At 38.6% G+C, this 16,520-nt stretch overlaps 1 protein-coding gene across 1 annotated transcript in view; it reads left to right on the top strand.

The window, feature by feature from the left end:
• Positions 1–16,520, top strand: part of STX8 (syntaxin 8) — a 343,238-nt gene that overhangs the window by 191,372 nt on the left and 135,346 nt on the right. Inside the window, exon 7 of the mRNA XM_056114921.1 lies at positions 12,048–12,149. Coding sequence (XP_055970896.1) covers positions 12,048–12,149 — 102 coding nt within the window. The remainder of the gene's footprint in view (positions 1–12,047; positions 12,150–16,520) is intronic.

Below are 16,520 nucleotides of genomic sequence, written 5' to 3'. Positions count from 1 at the left end.
GTTCTTCCTTCAGAGCCAATGTTTTCTTGATTTTTAGTCTATTTAGGGAAGAAAACATTGTGTTAAAGTTTCCATCTATTATTCTGTTACTGTCAATATCTTTCTTTAGGTTTGTCTGAAATTGTTTTAAATATTTTGATGATCCTTTATTGGTTGCATAACTTTCAGGGGCATGAGTTCTCTGTGATTTATATATCACTTAAACATTAAGTAATCACTATCTCTGTTCTTATAACCTTTTGTAATTTCAAATCTTTATTTACCTCAGCCTTTTCGTTCTACGGTTTGTTTGAAATATTGTTTTCCAGTTCTTGACTGTAAACCTCTGTTTGCCTAGAATGTTCTATTGTGTCTTGTAGATATCAAAAAGTTGGGTTCAGTTTTCTGATCCCCTTGCACTCCGTCTTTTGGTTGCTTAATTTAGGCATTTGACATTAAGTGTGCTTATTGACATGAAGTAATTTTTTTCTCATCATTTTATAGAAATTATGTGTGTTTGTGAAGTTTGTCTTATGTTAACAAAACTCTTTCAGTGCTTCTTACAAAATTGGTTTCAAGTCTATGAAGTTTCTAAGCTGTTGTTTATCCATGAAGCTCTGTGTTGTTCTTCCAGATATTAGTGATAGTCTGCCTGGGTGTTTTTGTTTTTGTTTTTGTGCTACACCTGGCAGTCTTCAGGGTTTACTCCTTACTTTTTGCTCAGGGACCAGTCCTGGTGGACTTTGGAGATCATATAGGGTGCCATGCTTGGTCAGTTTTGCTCAAGGCAAATGCCATACCCATTACACTTTTGCTCTGCTCCTGTGTGATTATTCGTGATTATTTTGCACTATATTCCCTTCACACTGTCTTCTGATCTGTAGAATCACGCTTGATAAATATGCTATGAATGTTAAGCATTAATAATGTTGATATATATACACACATACTTATGTATATATACATTGTATATATTTTTTCTCTTAGCAATGAATATGTACCTTTGCGTTGCTCACAGAAAAATGAATTTCAATTTGCATATGGATATTTAGATATGTATATACATGTATTTGCATAGACACGGTATGTGTACAAATATATATACACAGATATGTGTCATTTCATTTTTGCGTATTTATATGTTTTTATTTATAAATACTCTGCATAATTTCTTAAAATGGAAGCTAGTATAGCAGACTATACCCCTTGACAGTGAGTTTAGTGCTACCTGAGGCCTATATTGTAAGGGCAAATTTAGCCCTCCTGCAAGTACTGAGTTTTGAAAATAATGCTTAATTCTCTTGGTCTGTTTTTTTACCACTTATTTTGTGTATCAACAGTTGGAAGCTATAGTTATTGAAACATTTGTCCGAGTGAATTGTTATATTGTAGTAAAATACACTTTTAGAAAGATTACCTTGCATTATTAAAAGTGTTTCTTTTTAATATATTCTTTTTTTAAAATTGAATCACGGTTACAATCACAGTTACAAAGCTTTCATGATAGGGGTTTCAGTCATACAATATTTCAACACCCATCCCTCCACCAATGTACATTTTCTACCAGCAATATCCCCCGAATCCCTTCTACCACCACCACTACCCCCAGCCTGCATGCACTTTTCTTATCTCTCTCTCTCTCTCTTTCTTTCTCTTTCTCTCTCTCTCTCCCTTTCTCCTTCTCTCTCCTTATGTGTATTATGGTTTGCAATACAGGTACTGAGAGACCCTAAGAGCTGCATAGTATTCCACTGTGTAGATGCACCATAGTTTCTTTAGCCAGTCATCTGTTATTGGGCTCTTGGGGTGTTTCCAAATTCTGCTATTATGAACAGTGCTGCAATGAACATACAAGTACAAATGTGATTTCTGCTGTGTGTTTTTGTGCCCCTGGTGTTATATTCCCAGAAGTGGTATTGCTGGATCATGTGGAAGCTCAATTTCTAGTTTTTTGAGGAATGACCATAATGTTTCTACCCAATACCCACTAGATAAGGGGTTAATATCCAAGATATATAAGGCACTGGTAGATGCATAGGCAGCTAGGGACTAGGGACAGTCCTCTGGAACAGTGAAAGATATCACAAACTTAACTGGAACATGTGAAGAATAAAATGAAATAGTGAATAGATAAAATTCTAGCCAAAGGCACATAGCTATATAGCTCCTAACAAATGCAAGTAGTGACATTTGTATAATGTTTATGAACTTGACAGAAGCACACTCATATAACTCCTCCTTTATTGACCTGATTACTTGCATTAATCAGCTCTAGGAGGACTTTCAGTCCTTGCAGCACATTCTTTTAGCATTGCTTGGTAAGATTTTGAATTCTTACAAACCTTGACTTTGTCCCTGGTAGTATTTTTTTTCCTTTAATGTCTTTTGGTATTTAGTGTTTCGTAGGAACAGTGTGATAGCTAGCTCAATTTGCTTCTTTGGTTCATGAACTCCCTTTCCTTGTGCCTATATGTAATTATTTGCAGATTTTTTTCTTTATTCTGAATTTTGTACATTTTATGTGATATTTCTTGATCTTTACTTAATGTTCCAAACTCTTGAGTATTTTTGAGTATATAAATTTACAAATATATAGGGGGCAGAGCCAGTGGTGCTTAGGTGCTATTTTTCTAGCGCTGTTCATTAGTGATAGTGTTTATGAAACTATGTGGTGTCAGAGATTTGAACTTAGGTTGGCCATATGCAAAACAAACACCTTACCTTCTGTTCTATTTCTGGCCCCCATGAGTATTTTTGATATTAAAACTTTAATGTCTTTTTCAGCTGAGGAAAAATTTTGTTTATTTATTTTTAGGCAAAATTGTCTATTGATTTTTGTTTCTCCTTATTTTCCTGGATCTTTATCTGTTTCTCTTTTTATTTTTCCTTTCATACATATCCTCTATCATTTTTGTTTGACTTCTAAGAGTAGTGGTTATTTATTTCATAATTATGTTTCTATTTGGGTGCAGTGTTTCTGTTAATCTCTAAATTTGTCCCTTATTGTCATGTCTATTCCAGGTGCATTGAATTGTGTCCTCTTAAATCTTGTTTTTTAAATAGAAACCAATTTCTCAGCTTTTCTCTTTTATGGAAGGATTTTTATTTTTCTCCACAGAAGGGGAAAGTGTATACTCATAAATACCCCTCAACTTCCTCCTTTGAACTCTTCGTTTATACATGTTAATTGTTTGTTTTATCTTCACCAAGAGAGATCAGTGTCTCTTGTAGGAAGTTGGGAAGGATTCTGTCATGTATAGACCTCAGATCTTTTTAGATCCAGATGAAGGAAAAGTGAAAGGCTTTGGTTGGTGATGGGGAGGGAGAACGAAAAGTGCTTGTGCTTTCTGTCTAGCCTAGCCCACCTGGCTGTCCATAAGGTGTGAGCAGGTGTGTTGAAGTGAATTTTTCTTAGGTTCTCAAAGCCTAAGCACACCCGAAAGGTTCTGCTTGGGTGTGCTGGAGTTCCCCACCTGCAGGTGAGCTATTATTTTTCTTTTGCTGAGTCACAAGTTGATCTTTTCTTTCTGTTCCTGAATCCTGTAATTATTTCTGACATTTTCCCCTAGTGTATTACCCTTCCCCCATTTTTAATTTCCATAGATAATTTCAAGAACAGTTTGCGTTGTTCATAATAAAGGGAGTTAAATGAACACCCTCAGGAAAAACTGTTTATTCACTGTTTAACATGTCTTCAAATGTTATTAGCAGTATAAGAAAAAGGCATAACAGATTGAGAGCTGCCAGTTACCATTGTGTATACAAGAAAGGCACCGAACTTATCTGAAAATATATGACACACTTTTTAACTATATAGTTTGAGACTGTAATTTCAGCTAGGAAAAAATTATGAATCAGATATTTTGATACCAGAGAGAATGTATTAGTGCTATTGATTCTGTCAGGTTTTGTGTCACAGTTTATATTGTTGATTATTTCCTTTCTATGCAGGAATTGCAGTCAAGCATCTCAAATTAATAAATGACAGAAGTACGAGCTGCTTCTCTAAACCAAATGCAAATACTTACCAGGAAGTAAGCTATCAGTTTCTAGGATACTATACTGTTAAGAATCTGAAGTCAGCTGGCTGTTTCTCAGCTTTGCTCTGAAACCTGTGTTTAATTTGCTTTTAATAGACCATGGTTAGGGGAATTTCCACCTTAGTAGCTAGTGGTCTACAGGGTGGGAATTCCCCCAAGCCCCTCGATCTTGGAAATCTCCTTCAGAGGTCTTAATAACTGACAAGTGGAATAAGTTCTATCAAATCAGTCAACAGTGGCAGTATAATAAGCCTTTTAAAAAATGACTTAGCAATGTTTTCTAAAGTCCATGCAGCAGTCATAAATATATTTTGCTAAAAAAGAAGAGAAATGATAATAGAGGAAAGAATTCATTGTTCAAAATGATGGAAGCATTCTTAGTATTTCACAATAGGCTATATTTAGTGATTGTTTAGTTAATAGAATATTTTGTACTCATTAGAAATTGTAGCTGAAAACTATGTAATAATATAAAAGAATATAAATGATATGTTAACAGACGTATAAGTTGCAGTTATATGAAAATAAGTGTTTATGACAAATCTTAGAAATGATTATCTGGGCTCTTTTTATTTCTCTGTTAAAATTATTTCTCTCTTTCAGATGTCAAAATGATTTCTTTGTCAAAATGATTTCTCACTAAAAGGATATATTCACATCATTATTCACTAAAAGGATATATTCACACCATTATTCATTGCTAAACATAGTACAATAGCTAAGATGTGGAATCAGCCTAGGAGTCCAGTGACAGATGAATCCGTATGAAGATGTAGTATATATAGTATATATATATATATATATATATATGTATATATATATATTTGCTCGAGCGGGCCCAGTAACGTCTCCACTGGAGACTTTGTTGTTACTGTGTCTGGCATATCGAATACTCTCGGTAGCTTGCTGGGCTCTCCGAGAGGGGCGGAGGAATCGAACTCGGGTCGGCCATGTTGGCCGCTTGTAAGGCGAACGCCCTACCCGCTGTGCTATCGCTACTATGCAGCTTCTAGGATTGATGAAATCATGCAATTTGCTGCAGTGTGGTTAGCACTGGTAGATATCTTGTTGAGTGAAGTAAACCAGATGAAGAAAGACAATCTCATGATTGTCTCAGAATCTCATATGATCATCTCATAATCTCATAGGATGATCTCACTTATCTGGCATATAGAATACTGGATGAGGAAATGTATTGTAAAGGGGGGGGGGTGCCTAAATAACCCTTGACCCCAGTCACCTCTTGTCACCTCTTGACCCTTCAACCCCTTGTGACCCCAGTGACGCCTTGATCCTAGAGGAGAAAGACAGAGAAGGAAATCAAAGGGGAGAGGGAAGAAGAGAATGGGAAGTAGTGGGTGAATTGGTTCAGGGCTTCAGTTACACTGGTGATATGGTAGAATAGCCATCTATCCAAAACACAGACTCAACAACACTAAAAATATGAGATCTTAGCTGAAACCAGTGGAAATTTGTAATGTGCCTGACAAGTTGAGGGTGGGGATGGGGATGGAATATGGACCACTGCTGGAGGAAAGTTGACACGGGTGGTAGGATTTCTGTCAAATCTCCTACAAATATTTTATTTACCTATAAAGTCTGAAGAGCTGCAATAAGAGTTATAAAATGGAAAGTCAAATACATAATATTTATTTATTATGTATTTTAATATTTACCACATGTAGATATATACTATCACTGTAACTGTATCACTGTCATCCTGTTGGTCTTCAAATTACTCGAGCGGGCGCCAGTAACGTCTCTATTCCTCCCAGCCCTGAGATTTTAGCAGCCTCTTCTTACTTGTCTTTTCCCAATGATTGGAGGGTCTTTGAGGGTCAGGGGAATGAGACCTGTTGTCGTTACTGTACTTGGCATATTGAATATGCCACAGGGAACTTGTCAGGCTCTGCCCATATGGGTGGGATACTCTCGGTAGCTTGCCGGGCTCTCTGAGAGGCATAAATGGGTAGGAAGTGTCTTATAATGTGATGTGTTGAGCAGCTGTCTGGGAGGGTGACTGATGAGGAGATTATCTAATGCCGGCAGGGTGTGGCTTATAGGTGTGATTCCTGAGTCATCAGAGACTGGGGGAAGCAGGCAGAGGATCTCTGTTCCAGTCCTGTTGAATCCAGAGTTCAAGGTCACAAAATTCTGCATTATCTGAGTTCTGTGGGACTTCATTCTTGCCTAAGGCTTGGCCTGAGCATCCGGAAAGTGGCCTGGAGCGTGGCGGTGGTTAAGCAATGGAGGTTGACTGCCGGAGCTGGGGTCCCTTGGGGTGGGGACATATATATATATTTTACTATGTGTAAAATATATATATATATATAAATTATATTTGTTATAGCACTGTAGCACTGTCTTTTCGGTGTTCATCGATTCGTTCAAGTAGGCCCAGTAACATCTCCATTGTGAGACTTCTTACTGTTTTTGGCATATCGAATACGTCACGGGTAGCTTGCAAGGCTCTGCCATGAGGGCGAGATACTCTCGGTAGCTTGACGGGCTCTTCAAGAGGGGCGAAGGAACCCAGGTTTGCTGGGTCTGCCGCTTGCAAGGCAAACGCTCTACCGCTATGCTATCACTCCAGCCCATATTTATTATATATTTGGTTATTTAATATTTGGATTATGTATTTGAATATTATGTATTTGACTTTCTAAGAGATAAATACATAATATACCTCTTCTGACAGTATGTATGCAGTTATTATATGATTTCTTTTATATTTATATTAGCATTAAAACATATTATTGTAATAAGTTTGCATGATAACAATGTATTGAACAACTCTACAAAGCATAATTGTTATTGATGGCATGTGGAATGGATCACAAAATATCTCTTATTTTTGCCACTATATAAGCACAAATGTTTTGTGTTGACTAAACAGAAATGAAAACTATGTACACAAATTAGTATCTATTACAGAATATTGTCCAAGCATTAATATGGACACAGAAATCAGTTCCTCCAAGATTCTCTGAAGATTGGAGCTATGTGTCTTTAGCATAGAAGAGTCAACAATATGTATGAGAATAACTTATGGGAAGAAAGAACATTGGTATTATAGAAATAACTACAGTGGAAGTTGAAAACACAGATTTTCACTTCAAGATTAAAATGTTTATAATAATTAGAACTAGCCATTAGCTCAGCCATAGTTTTCTAATGAGTTTCCAACTTCTTCACTCACAGACTTTCAAAATTTAGTTCGAATATCAAATTGGAAATTGTATTTGATGTCCTAGTTTGTATTACTTAATTTTTTAAGAATAATGTTATTGTATTTTGGACAATATATCTCTAAAGCGATCACTGAAAAAAAAAGGATGAGAGAGAAAGAGGGAAGTAAGAGAAAAATAATGCTCATTATAAAGAAATCAAGCAATGCAAAAATTCAAGGAAGAGCACCTAAAATTGTCTTTATTAATATTTGGTTAACATCATCATCTATTTATATCCTGTAGGTATTTAGGTGTGTATCCTCTTACCCATTGTTTCACTTTGTGAAGTTTCTCTTATACTCACTGTTAACAACTGCAGCCCAGAAATACTCCATCCAATGGTATACATTCTGAGGGAGAGATATCACATCCACAATTTTTATTACAATGCATTATTTTAATTTTTCTATTGTACTAGTTACTGTTAATTCTGTACTGTGTCTAGGTCATAAATATAATTTTATCCTAGACAAGTACACCTAGGAAATATGTACAGTATGACATAGATCATTATGCTGCCTAAATAAAATTAAAATAAAGTGAAATACAAATTTGGACGTTTGTATAAAAAGAAGATAAAATTTTCATAGATAATTTTTGTCAATTTTTATTAAAAACAACATGATTTACAAAGTTGTTTATTATACAGATTGTTTCAAGCATTTATTCCAACACCACCAGTGTGACCTTCCCTCCACTAATATCCCCAGTTTCCCTCCCAGTCCCAACCTGCCCCCTTAGACACATAACAAATTTACCTTGTATTGCTTTTTCCAATAAAACTTTAGGAACAAGCAATTAGAATTATCAAAAAATAAATCAGTAAGAGTCAGTTAGTGATTATGATATGATTCTGACCTATGTAAATAAGAAAATTAAAATATTTAATAGAATATAATAAGATGCCTAGTCTCATTTACATATTTTCAACTCTGGAATCGAAAATATATTACATTAAATTTTATTTTATACTTGGATCTCATTATGGTATTAATTCATTTCTCACCTGTTATTAACAAAACTTTTAAAGCAATTCTGTGTTAATATATTTTGGAATTTACATGGAATAAGTAAGGCCTCCATATGTAAATTTCTCCTCTATGCTTTATATAAACACTGTGATTTACAAAGTTGTTCATGATGATTTGTTACTGTCTGACACTGTCCTCCCATTGTTCATCGATTTGCTCGAGCAGGCCCAGTAACGTCTCCATTGGAGACTTTGTTGTTACTGTGTTTGGCATATCGAATACATCATGGGTAGCTTGCCAGGCTTTGCCATGTGGGCCAGATACTCTCGGTAGCTTGCCGGGCTCTCCGAGAGGGGCAGAGGAATCGAACTCGGGTCGGCCATGTTGGCTGCATGCAAGGCAATTGCCCTACCACTGTGCTATCGCTAGGCTTTCAATATACCAACCCCACCACTATTACAACTTCCCTCCATCATTATCTCTGATTTTCCCAAACATCCCTTAAGCCTGCCCCCATAGCAGGTCCTCAGTAATTTATTTTATATAGCTTGTTGTCAATAATTTGCTAACAGAATGATCAAAAAATGGGTTCTATAGAAGATAATGAAAATTGTTGTATTTCACCATGGAGCCATTAAGTCCTTGTATAAGAGATTACTAAAATGTTGTTGCAGGTTAAGTTTTCTGTGTTTGTTTTGTTAATGGAGATTGGTTGCCTTCTGTGTTGCATCCCATCCAATCTGGTGTGCTATTACTGGTTTATCAGTGTTGTAGAGTTTGAGATATTACTCCAGGAAGTCAGAAATTTTAACAGGGTGATACAGCTGGAGTGTATTGGGTGGCAGCTTTGAATTTGTGTGTGTTACTGCCAGGACTTCAGGAAATACAGGGAGATGGAGAGAGGTAGTCCAACTCCAAGGAATCCTGAAAATTTCAGTTATAAAACCCATAAACCTGAATTTTTTAGCAGATTAATTTCTGGATGAGGCTTGGGTCTCTGGCAGTGGACTCTGGTAGCATGAGAGATTTTGGAATGTTGGAGCAATTGGCTGCTGGGATAGGCCAGCCCAAGCTGCCCCACACCTGGGTAACCCCATGACTTAGCCATAAACTGGTTTCCGGAAAAATTTTTCTGAGACTTGTTGATTTATTTTGAGATTTATTCATGAGTCTCTGGATCATGGCCAGTGGATGAGCTTACATAGTGCCAGAAGTGGTTCATGGGTGCCTCCATAAAAAAATTCTTTAAAAAAGAAAAGTAATTACTAAAAGATCAATGTAAGGTTAACAAAATAATTACATAAAACATTGAAGCTTTACGTGTTTATAAAGCAGTAAGCTTCTCCCTCCCTCCACTGCTTCCTGATTTTAAGTTACAATTTGCATCATCCCTGTTTACAATGTGTCTTTCCCCAAACTAATTCAATATTTGTTTGTTTCAGGTAGTATTTAAATTAATTAACTTCTTTCAGATTTCTCTTTGTCATGGTTGCTTCTTGTCCAATCTAGAGTTGTTTTTCTTTTAAATTTTATACACTTCTTGGCTAACTAGATGACATCATCAAATTGTTTTCTTAATAAATACCATCACTTAATCACTTAATCCCCGTTATTCATCGATTTATTCGAGCGGGTGCCAGTAACGTCTCCATTCATCCCGGTTGCGTGCTAGCGTAGTCCAATGGTAACTGTTCGTTCTAGGAACATGCAGAGCCTCAAACCGATCATTTAGGGTCTTGACGAAGAAGTCTGACCATCTTATAGGTGGGCGTCCACGTGATCTTTTGATGTCCCGTGGAATCCAATCAGTAATGGCTCTAGTCCAGCGGTTGTCTGTAAACCTCATTACGTGTCCAGCCCATCTGATTTTTGATGTCTTGGCAAATGAGACAGCGTCCCTGATTCTTGAGCGTTGACGAAGATCAGAACTCCGGATTCTATCTCTCATTTGAGTGAATCGTGATATTCCAAGCATAGTTCTTTCGATTCCTCTTTGAGAGACCCGAATAGCGTTCTCATCCTGTTTTCGTAGGGTCCAGGTCTCTGAGGCATATGTTAATGCAGGAAGAATAGTGGAATCAAAGAGATGTGCTCGTAGCTGGAGGTTCTTTGTCCTTTTAGTTATTTCTTCAATGCTCTTGAAGGCATTCCAAACCGCTCTCTTCCTCCTGCGCAACTCAGGTGCCAGGTCATTCATCATGTTGATTTCTCGACCTAGGTATATATAACTATTGCATTCAGAGATGGTGGTTTCGTTGAGAGCGAATGGAGCATCAGGAACAAGGCTGTTTCTCATAAACATTGTCTTCGTAAGATTCAGCTGTAGTCCGACCTTTCCACATTCACGGTTAAAGTCGTTCAGCATTTGTGCCGCTTGGCTGATGTTTGGTGTTATTAGAACGATGTCATCAGCAAAGCGGAGGTGGTGTAGTTGCCGACCATCTATCTTCACTCCCATGTTTTCCCATTCCAGTCGTCGCATGATGTTCTCGAGGGTGGCACTGAAGAGTTTTGGTGAAATGGTATCACCCTGCCGAACCCCTCTCTTGATATGGATGATTACTTCTTTGTAGAATGGTGAGATCTTGGTAGTGAATCCGCAATAGAGCTCACGAAGGATCCTGATGTATTGAGTTTGTACGCCCTGATTGGCTAGGGCTTCCATGACCGCTTCTGTCTCAACAGAATCAAAGGCCTTCTTTAAATCAATGAACGTTAGACAGAGCGGCATCTTGAACTCCCGAGATACCTCAATGAGCTTGGTTATTGTGTGGATATGGTCGATGGTACTGAATCCTTTTCGGAATCCAGCTTGTTCACATGGTTGTCCTTCATCTAGTGTTCTGCTAATCCTATTCAGGATGACTCAAGTGAATAGTTTGTAGATGACAGACAATAGGCAGATTGGGCGATAGTTGCCAATGTCGTGGATGTCTCCTTTCTTGTATAGTAGTACAGTCCTGCTGGTTTTCCATTGGGATGGAACCTTGCATTCAGACAGGTAGCGTGTGAAGAGTCAAGCCAATGTATTGATGAGTACTGATGGTAAGTTCTTCAAGTGTTCAGGTCTGATCTTGTCTGGGCCAGGTGCTCTTTGTTTCTTTACCGATATAAATAAATATAAATATAAATATAAATAAATACCTTATGGTCCCTAAAATTTTATACTGTCACTTTTAATATTAGAATGACAACTTGGTCAGCCAAGTAATTTCAGTGGGTCAAATTTTCTCCTTAATTTTTATATTTCTCTAGGGCCAGAGCAATAGTACAGTGTTTGGCACTTGCCTGACACATGGTCATCCATCAGAGTTTGATCCATGACACTCCATATTGTCACCCTCATTGCCAGGAGTGAGCCCTCAGTGCAGAGCCAGGAGTAAGCCCTAAGCAGTCATATGGCCCAAAAAGAAAATAAAATTTTTTGGCATTTCCTCTCCATCTCCTAGAATTTTTTTAGATCAATTTTTTTTGTGTGTCCTCCTACTGTTTTTGATTTTCTTTTTGAATCAGAATTATAGTTTTCTTTTGGGAGAAGAGTTTTGTTTGGAACTACCCCAATGGTGCTCAGGGACTGCTCCTCATATAATACTGAAGGGACTGTACAATGCCAATATTGAACTTGATCTGTCTTTATGCAGAGCATTCACTGTAGCCCTTTGAGTTCTGTCCATGGTCCCATGAATTGTAATTTTCAAGCATGAGCTTATTTCTCTTTATTTGAGATATGTATTACTAGGAAGAAGCATCGCAGTACAGTACTTTGGTGTGATTATAGAGTAGTTTTAGAGTATTAACCATTTATTCATTTTTACTTTCCTGTGTAGAAATAATCGATGACCTTGCCAACCTGATAGATAACACAGATGAGAAACTTCGCACTGAAACCAGACATGTGAATTTGGTGGACAGAAAGTCAACATCCTGTGGTAAGAGATGCATAGTCAGGGTTCTGTCTCTTCAATTGATTTTTTTATTTACTTTGCACTGGGTTTCTGTGTTTAATCCTGAAAGATTTGATTACTGTTCTAATATAGGCAGTCTCATTTGATGAACCACCAAGTATGAACCAAAATCCGTATAAATAAATAAAATTAAAATAAGACAAATATATGAATCTAATTTAAAATATTTAATATATTAATTTTTATTTAAAGAGCAATGATTTATAAAATTATTGATAATTAAGTTTAGGCATATGATATTTCTACATCGATCACACTACCAGTGTCAACTTTTCTCCATCGGTTGTTTTACTATCTTTAAATTATAAATATATGTTACAGAGAATAATGATCTTGGAAATTACAAAATTTGGAAAAAGCAAGTTTGTGGTAGTAGATCTTAAGAGTTTTGGAAACTGGGGGCTGGAGCGATAGCACAGCGGGTAGGGCGTTTGCCTTGCACGCAGCCAACATGGCCGACACAGGTTCAATTCCCAGCATCCCATATGGTCCCCTGAGCACCGCCAGGAGCAATTCCTGAGTGCATGAGCCAGGAGTAACCCCTGAGCATCGCCAGGTGTGACCCAAAAAGCAAAAAAAAAAAAAAAGAGTTTTGGAAACAGACTTACCTAATTTTGTGCCTTTTTCTAACTGAAATTTTTTGTTCAGGAGGCCATAGCAATAGTAAGGGGTAGGGCATTTGCCCTGCATGGGCCCATCTGGATTAGATCCCTGGCATTTCATATGGTCTCCAAGCATCACTAGGAGTGATTCTTACATGCAAAGCAGGAGTAATCCCTGAGTATTGCCAGGTGTGCCCCCCCCCCCGCAAAAAAAAAAATAAAAAAATCTTTTTTATTAGTTTGTTGCACAATGGGTAAGAGTCTAGTATGAAATTTTAACTGAGTTCAAATCCTATACTTAATGACATTATCTGTTGTTTTTTTTTTTTAATTGGGGATGGGAGTGGCCACACCCAGTGATGATGGTCAGGGATTAATCTTGGCCCTGCACTTAAGGATCACTCCCAGTAGGCTCAGGGAACTGAATACCAGGGATTAAACTCAATCCATCTCATGCAAAGTAAGCGCCCTACCCACTGCACCCACCTCCTGTACCCACCTACCCCCCTCTAGCCTCTAGTGATGTTATCTTTGGCAGACACTTTACATTTATACCTTGTACTTAAAATGGATCTATACATGCCAATATGAAAATTACTTGGAGTAATTCTTCAGACACTGAATTCCAGGTCATCACCTATGTATTCTGATTCAATAGCATTCAGAACTTTGAGTGTTCACTTAACAAGTGTTATTAATAAATAATTACCAGTTGTGATGTAGGTTAGTATTCTGTAGAATTTCTGATGCAAATTACTGAGTTGTTTAAAGTATATATTACATATTGTGCCTTTCCTAAGGTAAGTGATATTAAATGTTGGTGACAGGATCAATCAAGTGATTATTCCAGACACAGTAACAACAAAGTCTCCAATGGAGACGTTACTGGACCCGCTCGAGCAAATCGATGATCAACGGGAGGGCCTTTACTTTACTTACTTTATCTCACAGGGTTGCAAGTTTATGAAGTAAATACCTTTAGCATGAATGAAAATGCAATCAGATTTTTCAAAAACCTTATGATCTGAGTTTAAGATTTGCCTCTTAACCCTGTCTTATGAAAAAGATAATTGGTTCTTTGATCTATCCAATTTTAGAACAAGTGACCTGGGTACAAATACTGTACAGACTGTGAAAGGTTACCCTATGTGCCTCTGTTTACTAGTTAAAATGAAAGTCAAGAATAAGTAAGGTCAGTCAGAAAAAAAGGGATAAATACAGAGGTAGGCTCTAAAGATACAGGGTAAAGTGGAAACTAAGGGCCAAAGGCAACACAACAGAAATGATCAACACAACTGAGTTGGCCAGAGGAGGGGAGGTAGTTGAAATGGAGTTATGTTGTGGTAGGGAAGTGAGTATACTGGTGATGGCTAGAGTGTTGAAATTATGTGCATGGAAAGCCAGCAATATCAATATTATAAATCACACAGAACTTCAATAAAAATAAAGAAAAAAGAACATTTTCAATTTAAAGAACACAAATCACGACCATCCTGTTATTCGTCGATTGCCTTGAGCAGGCCCCAGTAACATCTCTTTCATCCTAGCCCTGAGATTATATTCAAGGCTCTTTAGGAGAATGAGACCCATCATTGTTACTGGTATTTGGCATATTGGGTACGCCACAGGGAGTTTGCCAGACTCTGCCGTGTGGGCAGGTTACATTCGGTAGCCTGCCAGTTTGTCCAAAGTAGGAATGAGATAATAAGATGTCATAATAAGATGTCGTTAATAAGCGGTTCCGGGAGCTGGGTTTTATAGTCTCTGAGTCTTGGCCATTGATGGGATTACACAGCGCCAGGGGGCCAGTTGGTGGGTGTGACCCCCGCCTACTGGAATTCGGAGGATCTGGGTGGAGGATGCTCAGCCCCAATCCGGTAGGCTTGGAGATCTCAGCCCCGGGACCCGCTTGCCTTTGTTCCTTTGCCGGTACCTTCATGTGTGTGGAGAGTGGTCTCAGCATGGTGGTGGCTGGTTCTGGAGGTCTTCGGCTGCCGGAGCCCTGGTCGGGGCAGGGAGGAAAGCTCAACCCACTCCCCTCCAAGGGGCCCTGGCGAGGACAGCCAGGCGTGGGGGCAGGAACACGAGGGTCTAATAAATCAGACAGCAGAATGTGTGCTTGCCTTGCACCTGACATACCCAGATTCCATTCTTGGAACCTGTATGGTGTCTGGGCCCCACCAAGAATGATCCCAGCATGCAGTTAGGAGACTACTCTGAGAACTGGGTGTGACCTCAAATCAGACCCCCCCCCATAAGACCCCCACCTAATGAAAAGAAAAAAAACACAGGGTGAAATACAGATAGATGTGGAGTCCAACGTCTTAGAGGAAGTGAGAGTCGCAGGAACCTCCCTGTTTACCTTTTATTACCTGCTCTGCTCTCTGAAACACTAGGGTTCCAATCCAGAAGATACTTACTCACAAGTGCTTCTGCTTTCTTTGTAGACATTTGTATTTACAATGAACCATGAAAGTTCATAATTGCTCCAAAGTATACCCACCAGGTAAAACTCTGGCACACAAAAAAAGAAAGACAAATATACAAGGAGATGCCTCTCTAAAGGAAGGCACAGTTGTCTTAGATCTCCAGGGTTAATCAAAAATAAAAATTTTAGGACCATAACCAGGCCATAATCAAAGTTAACAGTAGTACAAGGGATGTGGCATGGGTGATAAGGCTTATGCTTCGCGTGTACAAGACCAGGAGATCTCAGCATGTAAGGAGTGTCCCTACCCACCAAATAATGATAGCATGTATGGAAAAAGCACAGCATGAGCAAGAGCTAGCAACACTGAAACTGATCTGTACAAATTCTCAGCAGTAGAGTGACAGACATGGATTGTAAAATAAACTTTGATTTTATAGTTAAAGATATAGCAAGCTTAAAAGTATCTTCAGAAATTGAAATTTTAAAATGAACAAAATTTGAAGAGGGACCAAACAGAACTTCTAGAAATTAATAAACAAAACAAAACTGAAATTAAAAATCAGTGTTTTGTTTCACCAGAGAAGAAAATCAACCAGAGGATAGATCAAATAAGCCATATTTTCTTTTCACAAGTGCAGCTTTTGCAAAGGATATCAAAATAACAGGACAGTCAAGATGGCAGCAGTGCAGTGCTAACGCCAGAGCTGGTGGAGGGACAGCAACTCTCAGAGCTCTGAAGAGCCAATGGGGTCATAAAATTTCTGCGTGAGTGAATGTGGGTGCCCCTTGGATATTCTCTCTCAGGGAGAGTGCCATTAAATGAAACCAACTGTTTGTCCATCATGTTGCACCAGCTCAGAGTGGGACACTTGAGGATGGTGATAGGGTGTCTGCCAGATGATGGAGCACAGTCCCTGGAGTTGAGGAGCACCCCAAGTTCCCACCATAGGGTTCCAGAAATTTGCCACAGTGGGCATTCCTCCCACCATTTCTTCCCCAGACCAGCCCTTGTCACCACTACTGTGGTGGAAAACCTATTTGGTTTATTATGGAGGAAAACCTCTCTTAGGGCCAACTGTCTAGAGATCCAGGATAGGGCTATGTGTTCCTCAGTCAGGCATTGCTGGACTTGCGGCTGCATCCCACCCAGAGGTCCTGAGCCGCAAGCAGTAGCAGCCCTGACCCTGGTCCTGGTCCCTACCAGGGCAGCTGCTGCGCCATCACCCCATCACCACTGGGGGCCAGGGAGTGATGACTGGTCAACCTGGGCCCGCAGGGCAAGTGCATCAGCTTTAGACTTCC

Source organism: Sorex fumeus, unplaced genomic scaffold (assembly GCF_029834395.1).
Source record: "Sorex fumeus unplaced genomic scaffold, SorFum_2.1 ptg000028l, whole genome shotgun sequence".
Taxonomy (NCBI): Eukaryota; Metazoa; Chordata; class Mammalia; order Eulipotyphla; family Soricidae; genus Sorex; species Sorex fumeus.
Note: the sequence above shows the minus strand (reverse complement) of the source record. Positions and strands in the feature narration are given on the sequence as shown.